Source organism: Dermacentor silvarum, chromosome 8 (genome assembly GCF_013339745.2).
Source record: "Dermacentor silvarum isolate Dsil-2018 chromosome 8, BIME_Dsil_1.4, whole genome shotgun sequence".
Classification (NCBI taxonomy): Eukaryota; Metazoa; Arthropoda; class Arachnida; order Ixodida; family Ixodidae; genus Dermacentor; species Dermacentor silvarum.
The window spans coordinates 173,997,733-174,019,678 of record NC_051161.1 but is presented as its reverse complement, the minus strand read 5'-3'; the positions used below and the strand labels follow the sequence as shown (position 1 = coordinate 174,019,678).

Here is a 21,946-nt window from a genome sequence, read left to right as displayed (position 1 = left end):
CAAGCAGGAAGGTTACATATGTTTCTTCGTCTGCGTTTCGCAAGACCTACTGATGGAAACCTATATGCACAACAGTACACACGAGAGATACATGCTACTTGAAGAACCAGAAAAATATTTGTTCTCCAAAGGGAATCGTACAATAACATAGCAGGCACTGCGGCCGCAATGTGCGCTCAATCACCGAGCGGCATTAAAAAATAAGGTAAAATAAAGAAGAGAAATAAAGGTATTTATTCTTAAGGCATGTCGTATGCAATTATGAACACCATTCGAGCGGTTAGAACGCAAATACCAGCACGTGGTACGAATGCCCAGCACTATCGGCAGCAGTTTCCAACGGCGCGACCATGATGCGGCCCAATTGATCCCCTTTTATCGCAGCGCTGCCACAGTACTTTTCCACGACGGGCGCCTCACTGCAAAGCATGCGCCGCCCCAGCCGCTCGTCCCCCTCAACCGTATTCTAGTACACTCGAGATTTCGTCGTCGGTTGAAGGGTTATCTAAACAGACGGATGTTACAAGAAAGATGGAGGGCAGTGTTTACACACTGGCAGCGCGCCCCTCCGCTACCTGCGTCGCGGCAACCAAGGTGGTTTAAATAAATCTGTTGGAGCGGAGGTCGCCTATACCTACCAATAGGCGGCGGCGGCCATCTTGCCATAGGCAAGAAACGGGAGCCGCAACGCGCCCGCCGCGCTTACTGCACCTCCCCACCGTGGTTTTTAAGGGTTATGGCGAGCACTAAGGGGGTAGTAGTCAATAATTACAAGTCAAACGGCAGATACCAATGCAATCAACGTTATTTTGTTTCTTTTGGCGTTCTTCTTACAAGCATCAACACCGGTGAAGGGTCTGTATCACTGGTCTTTAACAATAATCAGCCTTGTAAGAGCAGACCTCGCTTTTTCGGCACTACTTTCCGTTTTTTCTTTCGTCATGTGATGGAGTCTGATGCTCATGTAGAGTTCGGCCACTTCGCCATGGTGATGTTTGATGCAGCGCCATCAAATGTCAGTGAAACAACATCTATACGCCTATTGACGATAGCTTTTCAATATGCTGCTTGGTTGGTTAGCTCGGCTCTCTCTGCTCCTGTAAATGAGTCAATTAAAAATACCCAAGTGGCAACTTAATTCGCAAGTTTAAGCCAAGGAGCATATACACAGATGCATTCTTTGGTTCAGGCACACTGTCATCACGCACATTCCACGCCCAAAGTCCACATATCCAACCACTTTGTCGCCCACAAGCTCAACATGTCCTTGATTGACATGTCATCGACAATTAAAGTACAGTACAGTTGATGGAACTGTACCATTCTCGTACAGCTCTGCTGGAAGTGCTAGATTAAACTTCGAGCGTACATACATGCTCATAAGCTCACGGAGAATAGAAGAGCAGCGTTAACGCAACTGCACGCAGCTCAGATGAGTATACGTGCCTTAAATTCTGGTCTTTTCCTGCCCTGTTGAGGAGTTGCTGTATATCAGGGGAAAATGCTGCAGTGAACACCTCCATGCCCTCCTCAGACATGAGCTTTTGGTCCTTGATATCCCTTATTATCTCTTGGGCAGTCTCGCTTTTTTGTTTTTGTTTTTTGTTTCTGGTCAATCTCCGCTTCCTCTGCTGCAGAATTTTGAACTTCTCGAGCTGTGTTATCTCCTCTTGAGAAACATGGAGCATTTCCTTGTAATGCTGCTTTGTAGGTGATGCAACTGACGCATCTTCATCAACTTTGTCAACTTCAACACGTTTGTCGGCTGGAGTACTGCGAGGCCTCAGTGGTGGTCGCTTTCGTTTCAGCTGGAACGAGAATTGCACAGTTTAAAACTACTGGCTTTACTCGCGGCATTGCGTAAAGCAACCCCAAATATAAGAACTGAAAAGGCACAAATGTAAGGCAACACGGCTGCTCGTATATTGCCCAAACGACGCTACTTAACACCTCGCAGTTGCGAGTAAACCTATTAATTGAGACAACACAGCAGCCGATTACGACATCCAGGGGGTCATCTATTTGATTTCAGCGAATAGCAAACGGTGCGTTCTTTTCTTATTCACGCTCCGCACCGGTGATATCAACTAGCACAAGAAAGTGTACTCACCGGCAATTGCAGGTGGTTTGGAAATCCGTCAAACACGGTAGGACAACTTCCCGGTCGTAAGCGTATCGTCTGCCCGGTCCGGTCGAACCAACCCGGCGTGAAGTGCCTCGAACATATGTGATCGCCGTCTCTTTGCTTCCAGCCTTCCCGCCGAACAGCCCGCTCCCACATGCTTCGCACCTTTGGGCTATTAGGAAACCTGTTTGGAAAAAACAATGATCGTCGGATGCGAAATTGCTGACAGATTGCGAGCTGTCAGCATGTGTTGCGACAGGCAGAATAGTTTTCATGAAGCACAAAATGTGCTACTTACAAGGGAAGCGTAATCCCAGAGTCCTTTTTCGCTCGATTTGTGCAGCCGTACGCAACGCACGATGCAACGATTACAACGTCCGGACGCACTGCGGCTGCCGTGGCAGAAGGCGCGCTTTCTGCATATGGCAACATGGCGGCGCGCGGCTTCAGCTCAGGGGCGTCACTCGAGCAAGTTTTTTTCCTTCCTCCATGGCGGCAACCCTCTTCCTCGATGAACTTGGAGCAGACGAAGTATCACGTCCGTATCAAGTTGCGTCTGGCCCTCCTGCGCGTCTCCTGCTCGTCGGCCGCCTTTCTAATTCTCTTTACCTCCATGTAACCCGACCCATTCCTGTGTACTCCATGCTTAATAAACCCAGTTAGCTCCGTTAACACAAGTCCAGTGTTCTGTCGTCCACTGTACGAGCCATAACGAAACAACAACTGCAGCGTTTGCTTTGTGTACGACAATGCTAGAGTGCGCGCTCGCGTTCATATGCTCCGCTGTGGCTGCGCTACGTGGTGCGGACCGGTTTTGTCCTGCACCAGCTTGACTGACGGATTGTACCCACATCTAACTGGTGCATTTTGAAAAGCGTTCATTAAGAATCAAAGTCTCCTAAAGCGTCTAACCAGGAGCGACCAGGAGTGAGCGCGCGCTGACAAGCGGGCGTGTGGTCTGACCTTGAGTTTCGCGTGATTTGAGGCTAGTTGATTGTTCAAAACTAGTCGAAATTAGCGGCACCCGACAGCCACGACACCGATAAGCAAGGTGGCCAAACTTTAATTCCTACGCGGGTGGCCGCGGCTGAGCGTGAGCAGACGACAGTCGGCTTCTTCCAGAAGTACGTAATTATTATTGGAATTCGAAAGCATATTTTCGCTTACTTCAATAAGTTCATTAAACTGTGTCAATAAATATGCACAGTTACAGTAGAATGAAGCGCACTTAACCAAAACACCGTCTGAATTGATGCCAACTATTGGTCAGTAGCATCCGCGCATTGGAATCCGGCATATTACGGAATAAAGTATCCAGAAAACAGTGAGAAGCAGACTTCTGTTGAAAAGAGAACATTTGAGAGAAAGGTCACTTCGGGCTCTGCTTGGGAGAACCAGGCGCCTCGCACGACTGCAAAGTTCGGCTGAGATGTTCTCAGCGGCATATGCTATCGGCGGACTGTTTTTTCACCAAAACTGGTGGGTGGTTGGGCCCCTTAAAGGTCTATATTAGTCGCTGCGTTGCCACAGATATTTGAAAGTGTCTGTAAATTTCTTGCATTGTCCGCTAGTAACGGTATATGTCGTCCGCATACATCGGTCCGTTGACGCTCTGTTGCACCATTTGTCCATTACGCATGTATGATAAATCAAACCCTAATTCCCTGTTTTCCAGTCGTCTTTCTATGCCATTGACATAAAACGTGAACGACAGGGACATCGTTACTTCAGTCTTTGCTGAATTTCCGCCACTTCATTACATTTTCGGACTTACCATACAATTTCTACTCGGTTGTCTCAATGTCCCACGTAACTTTAGCCAAACATTAAAAATAGGCAAGTAGCTGGACAGAACCAAGGTAACGTTGTTTGCAGTCGATTGGAGATGATGATATTATTTCTTTCCCATTCCGCCTATTAATAATTAGTCTTAATTATGTAATCAAATTCTGAAATATTATACTTCGATGAAAAGTGGCCACGAGAAAATTGTAGAGCAACATGAAAAACTCCCGATATAGCTTTCTTGTGCGCAGTACGTGCTACATAAAAGTATGATAAAACCGCGCACGTATATTTCTCATTGGAAGACGCGGCGAAGACATGGTTCGAAAATTGGGAGTCAACTCTATGAACCTGGGACCGCAGCAGGTTCCTGAAGACCAGCGCCGCTACACGTAAACTTGAGTGCAGCGGTAACTGAGGGAGCTAAGAAATGGCTCTGAACACGCCCTTTGGCAATGTCCCGAACAAAATATATTAAAAATTACAGGGTTTTACGTGCCAAAACCGCGATCTGATTATGAGGCACGCCTTAGTGGGGGACTCCGGAAATTTGGACCACCTGTGGTTCTTTAACGTGCACCTAAATCTAAGTACACGGGTGTTTTCGCATTTCGCCCCCATCGAAATGCGGCCGTCGTGGCCGGGATTTGATCCCGCGGCCTCGTGCTCAGCAGCCCAACACCATAGCCACTGAGCAACCACGACGGGTAACAAAATATATATTAGCCCCTTAATTTCCTGAGGCAGTGTGTTTTCAAATCTTCTTAAATGCCTAAAGTCCGGGAGAGTTTGCCTGTGAAGTTTTCGATTGGCGCGTCCCACAACATAAATTCGTTAAACGTGACCCCAAGAGTTTTAACTTCACTAACTATATGATTACATTGCTGCCCAAAGTAAGAGTCTTGTTGACTGTGTACGACACGTTTTTTGCTCTGTATAAAAGTACTTTCGTTCTGCCTGTGTTTATAAAAAAAAGCATTCTTCACAGACCACGCTCGTAATATCTTTATTACTACGTGTGCTTTGCCTATCAGGCTGTTCGCGTCAGTTTCTTAAATAAATAAAGTTTTATCCCCTGCGTATATGACATATTCAACTTCACTGTCTATGTGCACTACATCATTTACAGAAATACCAAATAACAAAGGCCCTAAAATGCTGCCCTGGAGTACGCCATGTCTGTTGTATTTATAACTCGATTTGAATTGCCAAATGTGACATCTTGAATGCGGTTGCTGATATAGCCAGTGATAAGCTGAAGTGCGGTCCCTCTTTCTTCACATGTAGAAAGCTTTTAAAGTAGTGTAGAGTGATTTATTCTATCGACGGCCTTGGATAAGTCTACATGACTTCCTAGTGTAACCCTTTGATTTTCTATGTTGTTTATAATTATTTCTTTCTGTCGTTATACTGCCAACTCTAGATAATTGGGGCCTTAAGCGAAATTGAATTTTGGTGATATAATGGTATCATTGAATAAAACTGCAAATGCGTAAAATAATATTTTCTTAAGGTCATTAGAAAACATAGGTAAAAGCGACACAAGGTCTGTGTCGTCCTTTTGGAGGTCCTTTTAGGTCCTTTTTGGAGCCTCTTTATGTATAACAATAACTTTTGCCTTCTTCATTTGCTACAGAAACACACCCGAATTTAAAGACAGATTATTTATGTGGGTTAGTGCACGGTTGATTTCATCAATTTCTCCCCAGTCCGCGCCAACAACCTTCCTCATTACTGAAGTCAGAGGTTCTGCATGCTGTTGCGACGCCGGTTCCTTCAAGCTCGACCGGCGTTACTTCTGGGTAGCGTGGCGTTCTCGGCAGACTGCAGGCGTCCGGTAGACCATAGCGACCAGGCAGGGGCAAGACGATTTCTTAGTGCGAAATTTGCACAGTTTATTTCATGGTTGATGAAGGTTAGAAAAGAAGAGAATGAATGAAAAATACATGGTGGAGCCACTTAAATAGGCCCGCTAATATCGTAGGCGGGATTTCGCTCACGTCAACGTCACGTGACAGGTACTGATTCCAGTCGGGGGTGCGGCAGCTGCTCCCTCTCTCCTAGGCGACGTTTCGGGGGATTGCCTCCCATAGTGGTGACTTGAGGCTTCTGTCGTGCATCGTTCGCTCTCTGGGCGATCGTACACAAAGGGCCTGGTAAACAATGCGACAAGAGGCCCCGGTGGTACACAGTTCGGGGAAGGCGGAACTCCTCGCCTGCTGTGCGCACACACAAAGGGAGGCATAAATCACTGCGACTCGCCCGCCAGATTGAGGATCACTGGAGACAACCATAGCAAATCAGGGATTCATCCTCCGTTAGTTTAGGCATGGGCCTCCGATAATTCCCCCTGCACGGGGAGTCACATGTCCATCGTAACGACCGGGCTGTCATACGTCAATCGTAATCCTTTTTGACACGGGGCCTGACATATCAATCGTAACAATGCCTAGAATAATTACGCAGGCGCAGGTAACATCGGATTCTCCCGTACGCTTGCGAGGATACATGAGAAGTACTACAGGCCACGCCTAACCACCCATTATATCAAGAAGTGCCGAGTCTGTCAGCGACGCAAGACGCAAGCGACACTTGGCCCAGGGGCGTAGCCAGGGGGGGTTCAACCCCCCCCCCCCCGAAATTTTTTCCGCCCCCCCCCCACTTACCCACCCTTTGTTCTCGTCGCTTCGCGCTGACATAATTCAAGAAACCGGTGCTAATATCACAATTTCATTCCTGGGCGCTTCCGTTTGGGTTGTTAATTCACAGCGAATCATGTCTGCATATGGAAAAAACTGTCACGGTGTTTGTCAAGGCTTTGACACTCTGTGATGTTTTGGGCGAGAATGTGGCGGCCGCATTCTGAAGCAACAAATGCGCAACAAATGAAGCAACAAATGCGGCAGCCGCATTTTAGATGAAGGCGAAAATGCTCGAGGCCCGTTTACTTAGATTTAGGTGCACGTTAAAGACCCCAGGTGGTCGAAATCTCCGGTATACATTTCCGCCGCTTCCCTTCAGGTGCCGGTTAGGCCGCGCTCGCGCAGGATCTATAGGCTACGTTCACACTTGGTCTCGAAGCTGTCGGAAGCGGAAAAATCTTGCAAAAATCCACCCGCCTAGGCGGCAAAACAGGCAGAAAAACAAGCTGCGAGCCAAATCGGTCTCGGGCCGATTTTTTCCCCATGGCGAAGCGGAAACGAGGCGGAAAGTCGTTCTGCTTCACTGGAAGCTACACTAGCATGTAAACAACCGGTCGTAAAATTGAACATGGCACTAAAAGTGTAGGCTGTAATGCTGATCGACGCGATCAAGAACCAGCCCTTGCTCTACGACAAGAGAAGTACTAAAACGTACTGTCAGCAATACTCGCGATAGTATGTCGCGCGACCGGAGGTGCGGGAACGAAGCCTTGGCGTGACCCAACTTTTCGCGCTTTTGCAAAGCCAGGCGAACCCACCATCGCCGTTTCCGAGGTTTTCTTGTCTTCCGTTTATTCATTGTCCATTTCTAGAAAACAAGTAGGTAGAAGTATAAAAGCCATTTCTTCTTCCACTTCCATGGCAGACAATAGTTAGGCAGATTCCTCGTTGGCGCTCCATAATTTTCCTCGCACGTGCACGGTATGTTGCAGAAGTCGCGGGGTGCTTTTCTCGTCGCGACGATAGATTGGGAGCGTAGGTCTCACGTAGGACGCGCAGGCTTAGGCGAGCGCTAACACAAGGGCCAGCCTGGGTTTTAGCTGTGGTGTTCCCGTTGCCCCTTTGGTGTCCTGGAGGCGCCGACAATACGAAAATGAAATGTTATTACAACTTGTAAATAAAAGCTATTAAAGAAATATTACCACGCCTAGGCACCAACCTGTGACTCAGCGCTACCGCGCCCGTGTGAGAAGAATTACGGAACGCCAACGAGGAATTTACCGAAGGTCGCAGATGACACGCGAAGTTGCGTAAAATGATCACTTTTGATGACGGTACGTGGGTCAAAGAATGAACATACCGCTCGAAATAATGCGATAATGAGCGCCACAACGCCGACAAACGTACGCAGACTAGATGGACCTGGGTGAAAACGGCAGCGGCGGACGCGGCGGTAGCAAAACAAATGTGAACAACTTGGACAGGCGCGGAAAAAATTTTCCGGCCGCTTTGGCCTTTCCGCCCACTTGCCGCTTCCCAAGTGTGAACGTAGGCTTAGTCTGCGCGAGAAACGTCTCTTGTTTGCGATTGCGTCCCTACGGAAGGCTGGTAATTACTGTTGTGTTGCTGAATACCAAACCAGCAATTACGGAAGGTTGGTAGTTGCTGTTTTGTTGTGGAATCCCAAACCAGTAATGTACACACGAAGGGGTTGATGACAGCAGTGAAATTCCACCGACTCGCGACAGAATGCACGAAACAGACAGCCGACAAGCATGAATTACTGCTGTGCGCAGTACAGCGTAAGTAAACTCTTGTTGCAGGCGCTGACAGTTCTCGTCGGAGTTCCCGCGTCCTGAGAAATTCATTATGTGGACATGCACTGAACAAGACCGGAGTTCATTCCTGCATCACTAGTACACCAATCAGTCGAGATTCTGTGAGGTACAAGGCCGCTTCCTGTTTGCACCGGCGTAAGTGAAGCAGAAATGAGTTGCACGCACTACTTAAAATGCGTACATACGCCATATCTATGGTGTGCGGTGAAATATCCTGTACAATTCTGAATCTGTTGACGTAAAGGCAAATGACGGCTGTACGCTCGCACACAGCAGAAGACACAGCGGCCCGTGCACTTGCCGCAGGAAATGCAACCCTCTCGTATGAGGGAGCAGGGCGACGAAAGCTTCGAAAAAAAAAGGCCTTACGCGTTTTTGTGCGTATTTTGAGTTTTCTAGCGCAAAGACGCAGCGAACAAGCTATGGCTATGGGAGTAGTTATAGCCTGGTCACACGTGCATTTTCACGCGTATAGCCGTCCTTGACTTGTGAAACGCACTTCGCCCCGACGAGGACGACGCGATCTACGCTTAACGGAAATTAACAATTAGTGATGTCTTCTCTGATCGGGCTGGTCGTCTCAATGATGCGTTTTCGAAGACTGGTCCATTCAGTGGCGCGATGAGAGACCGTTGCTCCAAACGCCCACTGTACCTGTCGTACTTACTGTACTTTACTGAGCTTACTTTACTTTTTACTTAATTTCTTCACAAGCACACGCACACGCGAGGGGGGGGGGCGGTCCCATGTCTTTGATATACATGTATATAGTCTGCTTAAACTACCGATATTTATTATCGATCACGTGACGCAGAAGAAAGCAGAAGCTTGCCCCCCCCCCCCCCCCTCCGGTCGGGCCGGTGAAACCCCCCGAAAAAAATTTCTGGATACGCCCCTGACATGGCCTGTGGGATTGCTGCAACCAATCGAGCCTCCTTGCCCACAGTAGCAGCAGAGAGGAAGGAACTTACGTGGACCGTTAGGACGTCAACATCCGGATATGAGTGGATCTTTGTGGCGACGGACTATCTTACCCGCTTCGCTCAAACGGAAGCCCTGGCGAAAGGTAGTGCAACCGAAGTGGCGAAATTCTTCGTCGAGAACATCCTGCTGCGACATGGTGCCTCAGAAGGCCTCATCACCGACAGAGAAACGGTCTTTACTGCAGAGCTATTGCAGCCAGACAAGTCACCGCAGGACAACTGCCTACCATCCCCAGAGCGTTACCGAACGTCTGAATAAAACTGACACCGACATTTAAGGCGATGTATGTACGTCGACGTTGAACACAAGACGAGTGATGCCGTTCTTCTGTATTTAACCTTTGCCTATTGTTTTTTGCACGACACTGCAGGAAACAACGCAAATGACGCAGTTCAAGCTGGTTTACGGAAGGAACCCTGCATACACTCTCGACGCCATGCTACCATAAGTCACCGGCAAAGACCACACGTTACCGGCAAATCTGCAGCGCGGCAAACAAGCACTACAACTCGGCCGCCTGCGCATCAAGAACCAGGAAACGCGGACAGCTGACGCTACAATCTTCGACGACCCTACGTGGAATAGCAGCTCGGCGACCGCGTTTGAGTTTGTACCCAGATGCGCCCACGAGGACTTGGTGAAAAACCTTTGAGACCTTATTTCGGACCCTACAAGATGCTCCGACGCATTCGGTGCACTGGACTATGAGGTCGTTTCAGACGCAATCACAGCAGCGCCACTCTAGACCAGCGTACGTATTTTTGGACGGTCACTTTCGGTGATATCACTTTCAGTGCGCGCTTATCAGCTGGTTGAGCAAAACCGGATGACCTGATTGGCTGGTTCAGCACTACGTCCCGCGAAGTCATCCGACAATACGTGCCCGGATGTAGTGCCACTTGTTTTGCTGTGCACAAGTTCGCCCAATAAAGAGTTGTTGCGTCATGCTATTGACGGTGTCTTTTGCTAAGCTGTCACGGCACCGTGACACTAAAGGGGACCATCTAAATTCATTCAATTCTTCTGCTATGTTCGTGTGGCTATATCTAACTAGACATCGACCAACACTACAATGCGCAGGCCAACCTGGGCAAGGCCGATTCACTGAGGGACATTGTTGGACTGGCCGTCGGCAACATGACCCTCCTGCAGGTGAGCGCACAGCAAGTGGTGGAACGGCAAATTAGAGCACTGCACGGGCCGATTTTTTCAGCCCGGGCCCGGCCCGGGCCCGAAAATAATCTACGTTACCCGCCCGGCCCAGCCCGCAACCCCTATACCTTAGGCCCGGCCCGAGCCCGGCTCGAAATCCGCCAGAACCCGGCCCGAGACCGAAAAAGATCACCGAGCGGCTTTAAAAAAATAAAATAAAGAAGAGAAGGAAATGAATTTATTCGTAAGACTTAAATACATGTCATATGCAATTATGAACACCATTTCAGTGGTCTGAACGCAAATACCAGCGCGCGAAGTAGTACGAATGACCCTGCCGAGCAGTAGCGCCAACAGTTTCCAACGGCGCGACCTTGATGCGGTCCAATCCACGTCTATCGCAGCGCCGCCGCAGTATTTTTCCACGTCGGGCGCCTCACTGCAAAGCATGGGCCGCCCTAGTCGCTTGTCCCACTCAACCATATTTCTAGTCGAAGCGCAGCCACGACCGGTGTGAGCGCTCGAAGCACTCATCCTTGGAATGTCACACCAGGTACCGGATGCGCGGACGCGTGTCGTTTCGCACAAGCGCGAGGCATTGGAAACGAAGAGCGAGCGTCACGATGGCATCGTAGCGTCGTATAGTGTTACAGTAGAACCCCGCTGTTACGTTCCCGGGTGCTGCGTTTTCCCAGCTGTTACGTCGTTTTCGGCCGGTCCCGGCACAGCTCCCATAGAACCCAATGCATTGGTAACTCCGCTGTTGCGTCGCAACTGTGGGACCGCATGGATGGAGTAAATGGGAAAAGAAAGCTTCTCGTTCATCCATGGTGCAGCGTAATGCGCTGCTGCTAGGCGGCCGGTTGAGAACATGCGTGCAATCATGGATGGACGCAGTGCCATGTTTCGGCCGTGTGACGAATTATCTTATCTTAGCAGTCATCGTTTTAGCAATTACCTATAAAGAATCAGGAAGTCGCGAACGCGCTTGCACCGCACTGAAAGCATTAATTACATTGATTTAGGTAAGGAATACAATGGCATATTTTGGTTCGAGGCGACTTCGGTCTTTCTGGACTTTTACATTCTGTTCAAACAGTGCAAAATACGACGGAAGAAGTAAAGGGAAGTACACTGGAGTAGCACTGTTAGCTTCCAGCTGTGCCGGGGCAACAGGTTTTTCAGAGTCTAGACGCGCGAAGGTAACTTGCTGCACGTTACATGCACACCACCAGAAAGCCCGAGCCTGGCCCGGGCCTGGGTCAAAAAGCACATGCCGTGCCCAAGCCTGGCCCGAGCCCGTAAGGAAACTGGCCCTGGCCCGAGCCCGTAAGGAAAGCCCGAGCCCGTGCAGTGCTCCACGGCAAATACGCGTGGGCATTGCTGTTTGTGCACACAGGAGACGTGCAAAGCCTGTGGAATAATATTGTACTGTCGATTCGTCAACAGTTACTTGCGCATGTCCCATGACACGCGTGCACTATTCGAAAATTTATGCATTTCTAGCGCTTAAGGGGAAACAGGCAAAACCGAAAGAAGACAGCAGGACTGGGAGGAGATGCATCAAATTTCTATGTTACAGCTATTCAGAACCGCCATGGTGTGCATGCAATGCCTTGTATAGCGTTTTCACTCGACTAATTGGTGCATTTGCGCGCTTGCAGTGCCAGTCCGTTGTGGTGGGGACCCTTGCGTCCATGTATGCCGTACTGACCTCACTGGCTCTTTCGAACACGGTAACACTACGCGTCGTCTTGCTTGTGTTCGCCAGCAGCGTGGTCACCGCCTCCGTTGCCAGCCTCGTCCTAGGTGAGTCTATAGAATTTCCTACAAGAATTATTCGGAGCACACTACGAGTGTGGTGGTTCAGGCAGCTCGGGAATGGCAATGTTGGTGTCGAGAACCGAGGGTTCGCAGCAGAACGCCAGAACAGGAGGACCAGGCTTCTAGAACAGAACTGCGCGTTCTTGTGCATTGTGTAGTGCGCGAGGCGGTGCCGTGGTTAGTAGAACAAAAAATGCGCGCGCGGAGGTGAATGGCGTGATAAGTGAAAGATGACGACGTCGAAGAGCGTCCGCCACGAGAACGCGAGGCGCAAGAAGGTAAAAGTGATCCAATTGGAAGAACTCATGGAGCTGCCAGGGATCTGTGGTACATGGGTGACGACGACCACGGCGTGACGACAATCACGAAGCCTGCAAGACATCACGAGAGTCGGATGATGAAGCTGCAGTGATCACGACGGAATCACGGCGGTGGTGTGACAACGAATGCATGACTATATTCCACGATGGTCACTCGAGCAACAGGGTCGGGGACGACGATGCCATGGCGATGATGGAAAGACGGAATTCCAAGCGCATACGTAGTGGCCCAAGCTGGGTTGGTGTATAAGAGTCGTGTAATATAAACATTCAACAAAGAAAAAAAAATTACTCCATCTCCCGCTGAAGGGATCCATGTGTGGATGCGAAGCAGCGGGGAGATGGTTTCGCGGCAGCGGCCCGAGCGCTCATCGCGGCGCTGCACAGGAGAGAGAATTAAAGTCCCCCAATAAGAAAAGTAGCGCCATCTCCTCTCTCCTCTTCCTGCGCCGGCGTTCACTCTCTCTTCTGTCGACTGAGGCTCCCCCTACGCGGTGCTGAATTAGCAGACGCTCTCCGAATGAAACGCTGTGGCTACGTGTCGCTCGCGCTCTTGAACTCGTATGTTGATCGGAATTTTTCTCGTTATATTATGACCGGCTGCCGAAACAACGAGAGGACGCATAAATGCCATTGCGCTTAGATGACTGTACTATTAGCGGTGATACAGTGAGCCTAAAGCCTCTAAGTCGGGCTTTAACTGAGCCATGCCACGTGCGACCTCGGTGTTGGTTGACCTAGCGCCATCATCTCCGCGTTTCAGTAGCTCCAGTACCTCGTTGGCCAGCAGCTAACGTGCACAGCGGGTCTCTAACAATGACTACGCTGCGGGAGTGAATGATCCACCAGCTGTATATATATGGTTGTCTTACAGGTTTCACTGACTAGTGAGCTACTGATCATTCGGCGGAAGCGGTCCGTCGATAATAAGGCTAGTGGCTTCGCTCGCTTGCAGGAAACCTTACACTACTCCACACATTTTTTTGCGGATTTGAGTAGCGTGGCAGCGGTCATCTTACAGGTGTATGCGAGGCTGCTTTTACGGATCATATTGCCACACAGGCCTCACAAACACAACGCCATGGATTGTATAACCGAGTCAACAAAAACCACGTGCGTTTGAAGACATGATGAAATCCGGCCACGAAAGTTGCAAATGCAGCGCGAACAATGCGGCACTTAGGAGGGAGAAAAACTAACGAAGCCTCACACAGCAAGTGGAAGCATGTGAGATTAGGGATCATTGAAGAATCGCTCGCTTACCTCACACAGCCGGGACCATTGTGTTGGGTTGAAATCAGCCCGGCTGATTCTCTGAAGCCAAACCTTCCTCTGCGCCGCGTCTCGCTTCGCAGATGGAATCCGGAAGAGTCGCTTGCCGTCTGTTTCGCGTGTTCTGCACCCGAATGCCGAGCAACACGACATCGCGAACACTACGCTTTAAAAGCGCAAAGGAGACGCGATGCGTGGTGCCTTCATACACCTATCGCAATGGTCTGGCGCCGCGATGGTGGCGGGAGCAAAAAACAAGCAAGAAAAAAAGCGCGCGAGAGCACGTGACAGCATTCGGCCAATCGGAGGGCAGAGCACCGAGAGAACGGGCAGGAGAGGAGGAAAGCGGCAATCTTCAAAACATGGCGCTACTTGAGGGGTTTTGGAGAGAAATGAGGCGCGCGCGCTCCGTCATTTTCATGCCGCGGAACTACCGTGGCGCGCCCAGCGGAGTATGCAGCTGTCGCACCACCTGTCGTGCGCGCCGCTCCGGATTCCTAGATGAGAGAAAGGGGGGAGCGTAGGAAAGGATAGAGAGGGGGAGGGGCGCGCATGCGCTGTGGGGGTGTGGGACGCCGCGAGGGGACGGACAGAGCCACCGGCAAGAAATACTTCGCATTTAAAAACGACGAACGTTATGGCATATCTTTCTACTGACGTTTTGACCGGAGGACCGGTCGAAACGTCAACTGAAGAATGAGAAGGATGAACGACTGCAGAATGGGGCCCGATTTTAATTAGTCATATCATAGTAAGCCAGTGGCGTACCAGCCATTTCTCGAGTGGGGGGGGGGGGGGCAAACCGCAAGAAACCTGACATTTCTACCTCTGTCACTCGCTTCTCTCTCTCTCTCTCTCTATATATATATATATATATATAGAGAGAGAGAGAGAACTTCTTGTAGGGAATTTTTTAAAAGCCAGTAATTCATCAACACACATATTACTTCGCCATAACATTTACCGTGGCGTCCTCCCTCCTTCTATTTCTGCCTCCCCCGTCTTCCTTACTCACTTTCCGTTAGATTTGATATCGGTTGAGATTCTTGTTGACATACGACACATGGAAGCTGCAGAGACATTGCTTTTTCGAGGAATCTGCGTGCGTCGCACGATACATAAACATAGGAGGCACGGACGACAGGCGCGCATCCCATGCTCATTAAGCACACAAACACGAAAGCAAGATTCGGACGACACGGGTGTAACCTGCGCCACACGAGCGAGGGAATATCGTAGCTTTGATGCTTTCCGACAGTTACAACGCGCACTGAAACATCGCACACTGCACATGTGTACCTCAGAAATCGTTCCAACAATTTCTGGGGCTAAAGTTGACGTTAACGACATCAGGAAGTTATCTAGAAGGAAGGTAGTGCACAAATCATTCAAATCACGCCCCAGCGATGGCTTTCAAAGGACAACATAATCCCGATCTCTAAGGCCATGCTTTTGCTGGCTGCAGACGGCAGAAGCAACTTAAAACTTAAAATACATCATAAAATTTCTTTCTACGATAAACTATAGCGTAAAATATGGAGTGTTCGGTGGTTTCTTTTATCTCGCAACATATATACGTAGCTGGGCGCAACACGACAGAAAATACGAGTTTACTGGTTAATATATTTGGCATCACGGAGGCCACAACAACCTGCTTGATCGTGTGGTTTTGTGTTTGCTTTAATGAAATGGGACGTAGTTAGCGTGCACAAAAGTGCCAGAAGATACCTTGTGTTTCGTTGCAAACTCGCCGTATGCGTGGCGCGCCAGGCAAACATGGACCTACGATTTTTGTGCCGTGGCCTTTGTGTCGGTTTGTCGTGGAAAGTTGGGTGGACATCGCAAAGAAATCATTCCTATTGGTAGCGTGCCTCAGATCGTCCACTACGCAGCGGCATGTATGCTGGGAGTAACATCGTCGACGCAGCACCGGCAACTTGGAGAGCGTCGTGCCATTGCAAAGGTAAGCAATCGTGCTTGCTAACTACACGTGTTGTGCGTACTCATCGTGTGTGCATAGGGTGCCTTGCGAACGTAGGAAACAACAGTGACGCCTGTGCTTATGCATGTTGCGTGCTGGTTGTCAGAATTTAGTTTTGCAAATGTAATGCCTCGATGCGCAATTGAATATCCTGATGAGCGTTTTCTTACGATGAGTGGGGGGGGGGGGGGGGAGACATTACGTTCTGAAATAATCGTGTTCATCATGTGCACCTGTGTGTGCGCTCCCGCTTTTCTGCTGAAGTTGCATATAACGACCCATCAGTCTCTTCACCAATACTTACTGCAATTACGTTTCTTCGCTTATAAACTATTCGACGTAGTAAATAATATCTGCTTACCAGGTTTTCGGTTTACAAGCAGTTTTAGGGGAAAGTAAGCAGTCACAGCTTGCCATACTCGTAGAGCTGTCTTTACAAGACAAGGGATGTTGCCATAACTTTGACGTATCTAAACATGATAGGGGGGGGGGGGGAGTTGCTTAAACCAAGTCATGGAAGCAAACCCTAGAATTGTTATGTAAACAAACATTTCTTGTAATGTGCTGCTGCTGCTGCGTGCGTCTTCAAAATTTTACTTTGATGAAGGGGTCCCTATTATCATGACATTCATCAATGACTCGACCTTGTGCTCTGTTGCCACCTTGCATGTGTTCACAGTATAACAGTTTTATTGTGCCAGTGCTATATATGTTAACACAGAATTCATTTTGTAGTGGTGAGGCCGTGACCCACAGCAGTGTCCACATGATGGCAGGGAACCTGTGGCCCTGGCTACAGCAGCACAGCGTGTAATCTGGATGTCACGTCAGGTATGTATGAAGTGTATGTGTACCTGAAAGTATGATCTCGGTATGATTTGTGTGTAAGCTAACAGACATATTACATAACGGAGCACTAAATAGGCTAAATATTTATGCAAGTATATTAAACTTACTGCTTGTTTGTGTTCATAACATTATGCACAAATTATCGTGTTCTATATAAAACTAAACCTAACATGTCCTGATGTTGAGTATTTTTTTTTCTCTCTTTGATCACTTGGCTGCAAATTAAGTTTTATTTTTGCTTTGCATACAGCATATTTTACTTCTTATTTTGGTTTTATTGTTTTGAAACTGTTTCCGATGCTGTAGCTTTTATTTCTGTATTTTTTCTCTTTTTATGCTACACGCATGTGCAGTTTTTGTGCGTGTTAGTATTCGAAGTGTAGTGTGTCAAATATGCCACAGGTCTAAGCATACAGCGTGCATACCTTTGTTTAACATTGCTATTTACAATTATTTCTGTCTTGTTCTCAGAATAATTGCCACTGGAAAATACACATTTGATGAGCTTGAATTTCTCTGAAACTGAAATATGAAGGTATAGCCGTGTAACAGCTGAAGTACTCCAGCAATGTCAAAGCTAGCTTGCACCCACTATTACTACAGTATGCCGACGGATACCCATCACTGTATTTGTACATTTTCTGAGAACCAGCCGTGTCCACTAGGTCAAATTTGTAGTGTCCTTTTGAGCATGCCGGTCAGTTCATTTAACTTTTCAGGACAAAATTTACACAGGCAGGCTGCAGAGGCCAGTGGGGTCCTGGACTGAGGGCTTTGAACACCGCTCCTTAACATATTTTCCAGTCAAATGAAGTTTCTATATTGTATACACAGGGAGGGGAAGGGAAATATACAACTTGACCTCGGCTAACAACTGGCATTTTGATGGAAGGATTAAATAAAGTAAGACTGGATGTGTACTTACATTAAAACAGTATTTGCATAGAAAAAAGTAAAAAGGGATAGAAATTAGTCTATGTCTGCTTATCTACAAAGGATGGCCTTTTTCACGCATTAATAATGGGTCTGGCTCACACATGCGTTATTTATGCGGTATGCCTCACTGATTTCTTGTGTCAATTTTCCACTGTGGGTGACAATAGGTGAACGATCTTATCTGGCCTCAAGTCCTATGGCGGCAATGCACGACCGCATTGGGGAGGCTGAGGTTCAGGGCAAGAGCCTTTATGAAAAGGGCAGTAACAGGCACAAGGAGGACCCAGTGAAGGAGGGATTGGATCCAGTTCACCTGAATGCTGTAATTGGTATGTATTATTTTCATTGTGAAGACTGAATAATACTGCATGGGAAAGTTGTACTTTCGGGCAGTGTAGCGTACTTTCATAATTTCTGTAGATGAGGCTCACAAGCGGAAACCACCTTTGCACTCTCATGAAGGAAAGCCGCCATTTGTGTGGGTCATTCCACGCCAACCGTCGCAAAATCATCAGCCCTTGCTAAATTGTCGAGTTGCCATGGTCCATTGATCCTTGGCGAAGTCCTGAACGAGCGCCCCTTCCCTAACTGGTCGTGTTTGTGAGAACTGTCGAAGCAGAAATGGCTCACTGATAGCAATTTGTAATGATACATTTTTCTCTCTATCATGTGTGGGCAGCTGATGGTGAATAGAAAATGTTTATGGCGGAAATTTTGTCATCGCAGCATTTGTTGTAGTGTGGTGCGGCTGTAACAAGCTTTAATATTCGTGATGTATACGCACAATTTTACCTGAGCTGCCTCAGTGCACACAATGTGCAGGAATGAGGATTTTAATGTATTCCTTATGAACCATCCCACCTCTATTTGGAATGATATGCCTCTCTACATTCAGCAGTAATTTTAATTATTCGAAATAAACAGCACCGGTGTTTCTTGCAGAAATATGGAATAGTTGGATGCAATGACTTAAACAGTTTTGTGGGAAAATGTGTGTTGATGTTTGTTATATACACCTCTTTGAGTGTTCCTACAAAAAAGCTTGCTGGCAAGACCAAGTGTAGCCAAACCGCAATATTGCATTCTGTAACTACATAGTTGTGCCCTCAATTTTGGTGGAGTGAAACTCTCCTGCATTTTAGCGCAGTGCACATCAATCCAGTTTCTTAACTTAAAGATTTCTTTTGCTTAAAACAAAAAGTACCTTTATTAAATTTCTTATTCAAATAGTCTTGTCATTCTCTGTGATGATTGCCATAAGCTTGAGGACAAAAATTACGGCGCGATGCAGACGAGGACGAGGTTAGACAAAGAATGACATATATGGGCGCCAACATCCAGCTGTTTATTCGGCAGAAAACACGCTGTTTTGTACATCACACTGTGCAAAGTAGTCATAGTAAAGGTAAACGAACAGGAGTGAAGGGATCCAACAAGGGCTCGTGAGGCAGTGATCATCGCAGTAGAGAGGAATGCAAAGGTAACAGCAGGAACCTAAACTGAACTATCAGGCAAGCGCATAGGAGCACGAGTCCATTACAGGCTCAAAAATCACACAACCAGAGCACCTGCAGTGCCCGCCCGTGTTGCTGTTGACCACCAACCAGTGCTCTCTTGCACGATCGTTGAAGCATCGTCCTATTTGTCCAATACACATGCTGGTGGTCAACAGCAACACGGGCGCGCACTGCAGGTGCTGTGGTTGTGCGCCACAACTGGAGCAAATGCCCTTTCTAAGGAAAGCAAGAAACCGCACTGAAATGGAAATAATCGAGGCGTTCTTAATAAATAGAGCAGGCAGTCAGTGTGTTAGCACGCAGTCAATAATATTAAGTGACAAAGAATTGTCGTTCTTAATGATAGCCTGTAATCACCTCCAAGATTAGAACATGCAGCTGTCGTGTTTGTATGCCACTTGATTTGAGCCTGTAATGGACGCGTGTTCCTATGTGCTTGCCTCATAGTTCAGTTTAGGTCCCTGATGTAACCTTTGCATTCCTCTCTACTGTGATGATCACTGCCTCACGACCACTTGTTGGATCCCTTCACTCCTGTTCGTCTATTTTTACTATGATTACTTTGGACGGTGTCATGTATAAAACGGCGTGTTTTCTGCCGAATAAACAGTTGGAAGTTGGCGCCTGTAATGTCATTCCTTGTCTAACTTCGTCCTCGTCTGCTTAGCACAGTACTTTTTGTCCTGAAGTCATGAACCAAGCAGCTGCTACAGTGCTCTATTAGCACCTAAACTTTGGTAAAAATACTACTATATTTATATACAGGGTGTTTTATTTTAGCTGCATCAAATTAAAAACAATGCCTGTAGGCAGATAACACAGTTCTAATCCTTGATCTAAACTACTCGATGAGGTGGCCATTACTTACGTAAGAAATCAAAATGCTTAATTGAATATTTAACCAAATTACAATAAATAACTAATTAATTATTTACGGCACATATCTTAATCTACAAACTGTAGCTAATGAGTTTCCAAGGTGTATCCACTTCGAACAAATTTTCTGGGCTGCGCTAGTTTCAAGATATTAACTTTCAAAGTGTCTGACGAAATGCATTAGTGTTCCAGTTACTTTTGTGCTTCAATGCAGAAAACAGCGTTTTCTTTAAAAAGTTAACTGGAACGCCCATTCATTTCGTCGGACACTTTGAAAATTATCTCGAAACTGCTTCAGTCCCAAAAATTCGTTCCAAGTGGATCGACTTGCGAACCTGCAAGCTATAATTCGTATATAGAAATATGTGCTGTATTGGAATTAATTAAAATGTTAATTAGCATAATTATTTTAATTTTTCAATTAGGCATTTTGATTTCTCATGGAAGTAATGGCTGTCTAATTGAGTAGTTTAGGTCAAAGATTGGAATTGTGTTATCTGCCACAGGCAATTTTGAAAATTTTGGTGCAGCTAAACTAAAACAAACTGCACAGCGCATTGTTTACTGGGGCCTATGCAAAATATTGTTCGTAAAGAAATGAAATTTTAGCTATACATTTTTCTGTAAATAGTGTCTACAAAGGTGCTGCAATTTTATAATTATTTGCTAGTAAATGTTAGCCATGACCAAAATAAGTGCACAGTAAGTAGAAAAGTGTAAATGTAATTAGAACTGCATTACAATACATTTTTTAAAAAAGGTATAATTTACAACACACATCATGTGTGCACATCCACTCAATTAGCTCTAGCTCGTATTGCACACTACTATCCATTGCTGTGCCTCTTGGTCCATTATCGCACACCCCTTGCTTTTTCAGGGCTGCGCAAGTGGACCCACACACGCAGTGCACTATACACGCACCTGGTCATTCACAAACATATGCACACACTAGCAGGTCGTTCGGGAATTTTGCCATGCGCCATTCCTCTTCCCGTTAAGGCACTCCGCACGTCTGACCACCAGGGGACACACTCTCGCTACCTTCGCGTGCACAGCCATAAATAATGGCGGCACCATGCATCTGACATTGGTTGGACTTCAGCATCTGTTCGTTCACATGTTCCACCGGATGATATAGAAAGTTAGTATTGTTCTGCTAGTGTGCTGCAATGCTATGCTAAATTTTCATCTTGTTTCTTGCAGGTTACATCCTCCAGCAAGTTCAGGACGACAAATGTGCAGCTCAAAAGCAGCCTGTCCTCCATGCTAAGCAGGGAGATTAAGTAGACTGGAAAGCAGGTGGTCCTGTAAATACAGGCTGTTTTTTTTTTGCTGCACCAAATTTTTAAAATTAGAAAAATATATACCTTGGTCACGTTAGCTTTACCATTCGAGTGTACGGATTGGCGGCCTCTAAATACAGAGCAATTTAGTCACTTAAGTGTGTAGTTAGTGAAGTTAAGCTAATTAACTTTCGAATTATCAACTATAGGTGGCTACAGCAAATGAGTACTTTGGGGCCCGTCGTCGACACTACCTATCCCAACGATGAAATTTTGAATAGCGGAGTTCATGTGGGAGCTACACGAGCAATTAGTTCCCTTTGGCAAGCTTCTTGAAACCGAATTAGGCCGCAAAAAGAGCGTCTGTGTCGTCGATGTCACCGCCCCCCTGCCTTTCGTAACATCTCCGAGGTAAGCGCCAGTCCGGCCCCGCGAGCAGCTTGCATTATTTCCTTGCTATCTGCGGCGTTCGCAGTCGACGCTACAGACTGATATGATGCCGTGCCTGCAGTATCTAAAAGCCCAATTTAAGGAGCAGGGTTGGTGCTACAGCGCAACA

General features: G+C 47.3%; 1 protein-coding gene across 2 annotated transcripts in view; it reads left to right on the top strand.

Moving 5' to 3' along the window:
- LOC119462588 (solute carrier family 41 member 1) overlaps positions 1-21,946 on the top strand; it is a 520,047-nt gene that overhangs the window by 254,351 nt on the left and 243,750 nt on the right. For both annotated transcript variants that reach the window (XM_049672745.1, XM_037723922.2), the window contains 2 exons: positions 10,455-10,526; positions 12,191-12,335. In XM_049672745.1, coding sequence (XP_049528702.1) covers positions 10,455-10,526; positions 12,191-12,335 — 217 coding nt within the window. The remainder of the gene's footprint in view (positions 1-10,454; positions 10,527-12,190; positions 12,336-21,946) is intronic.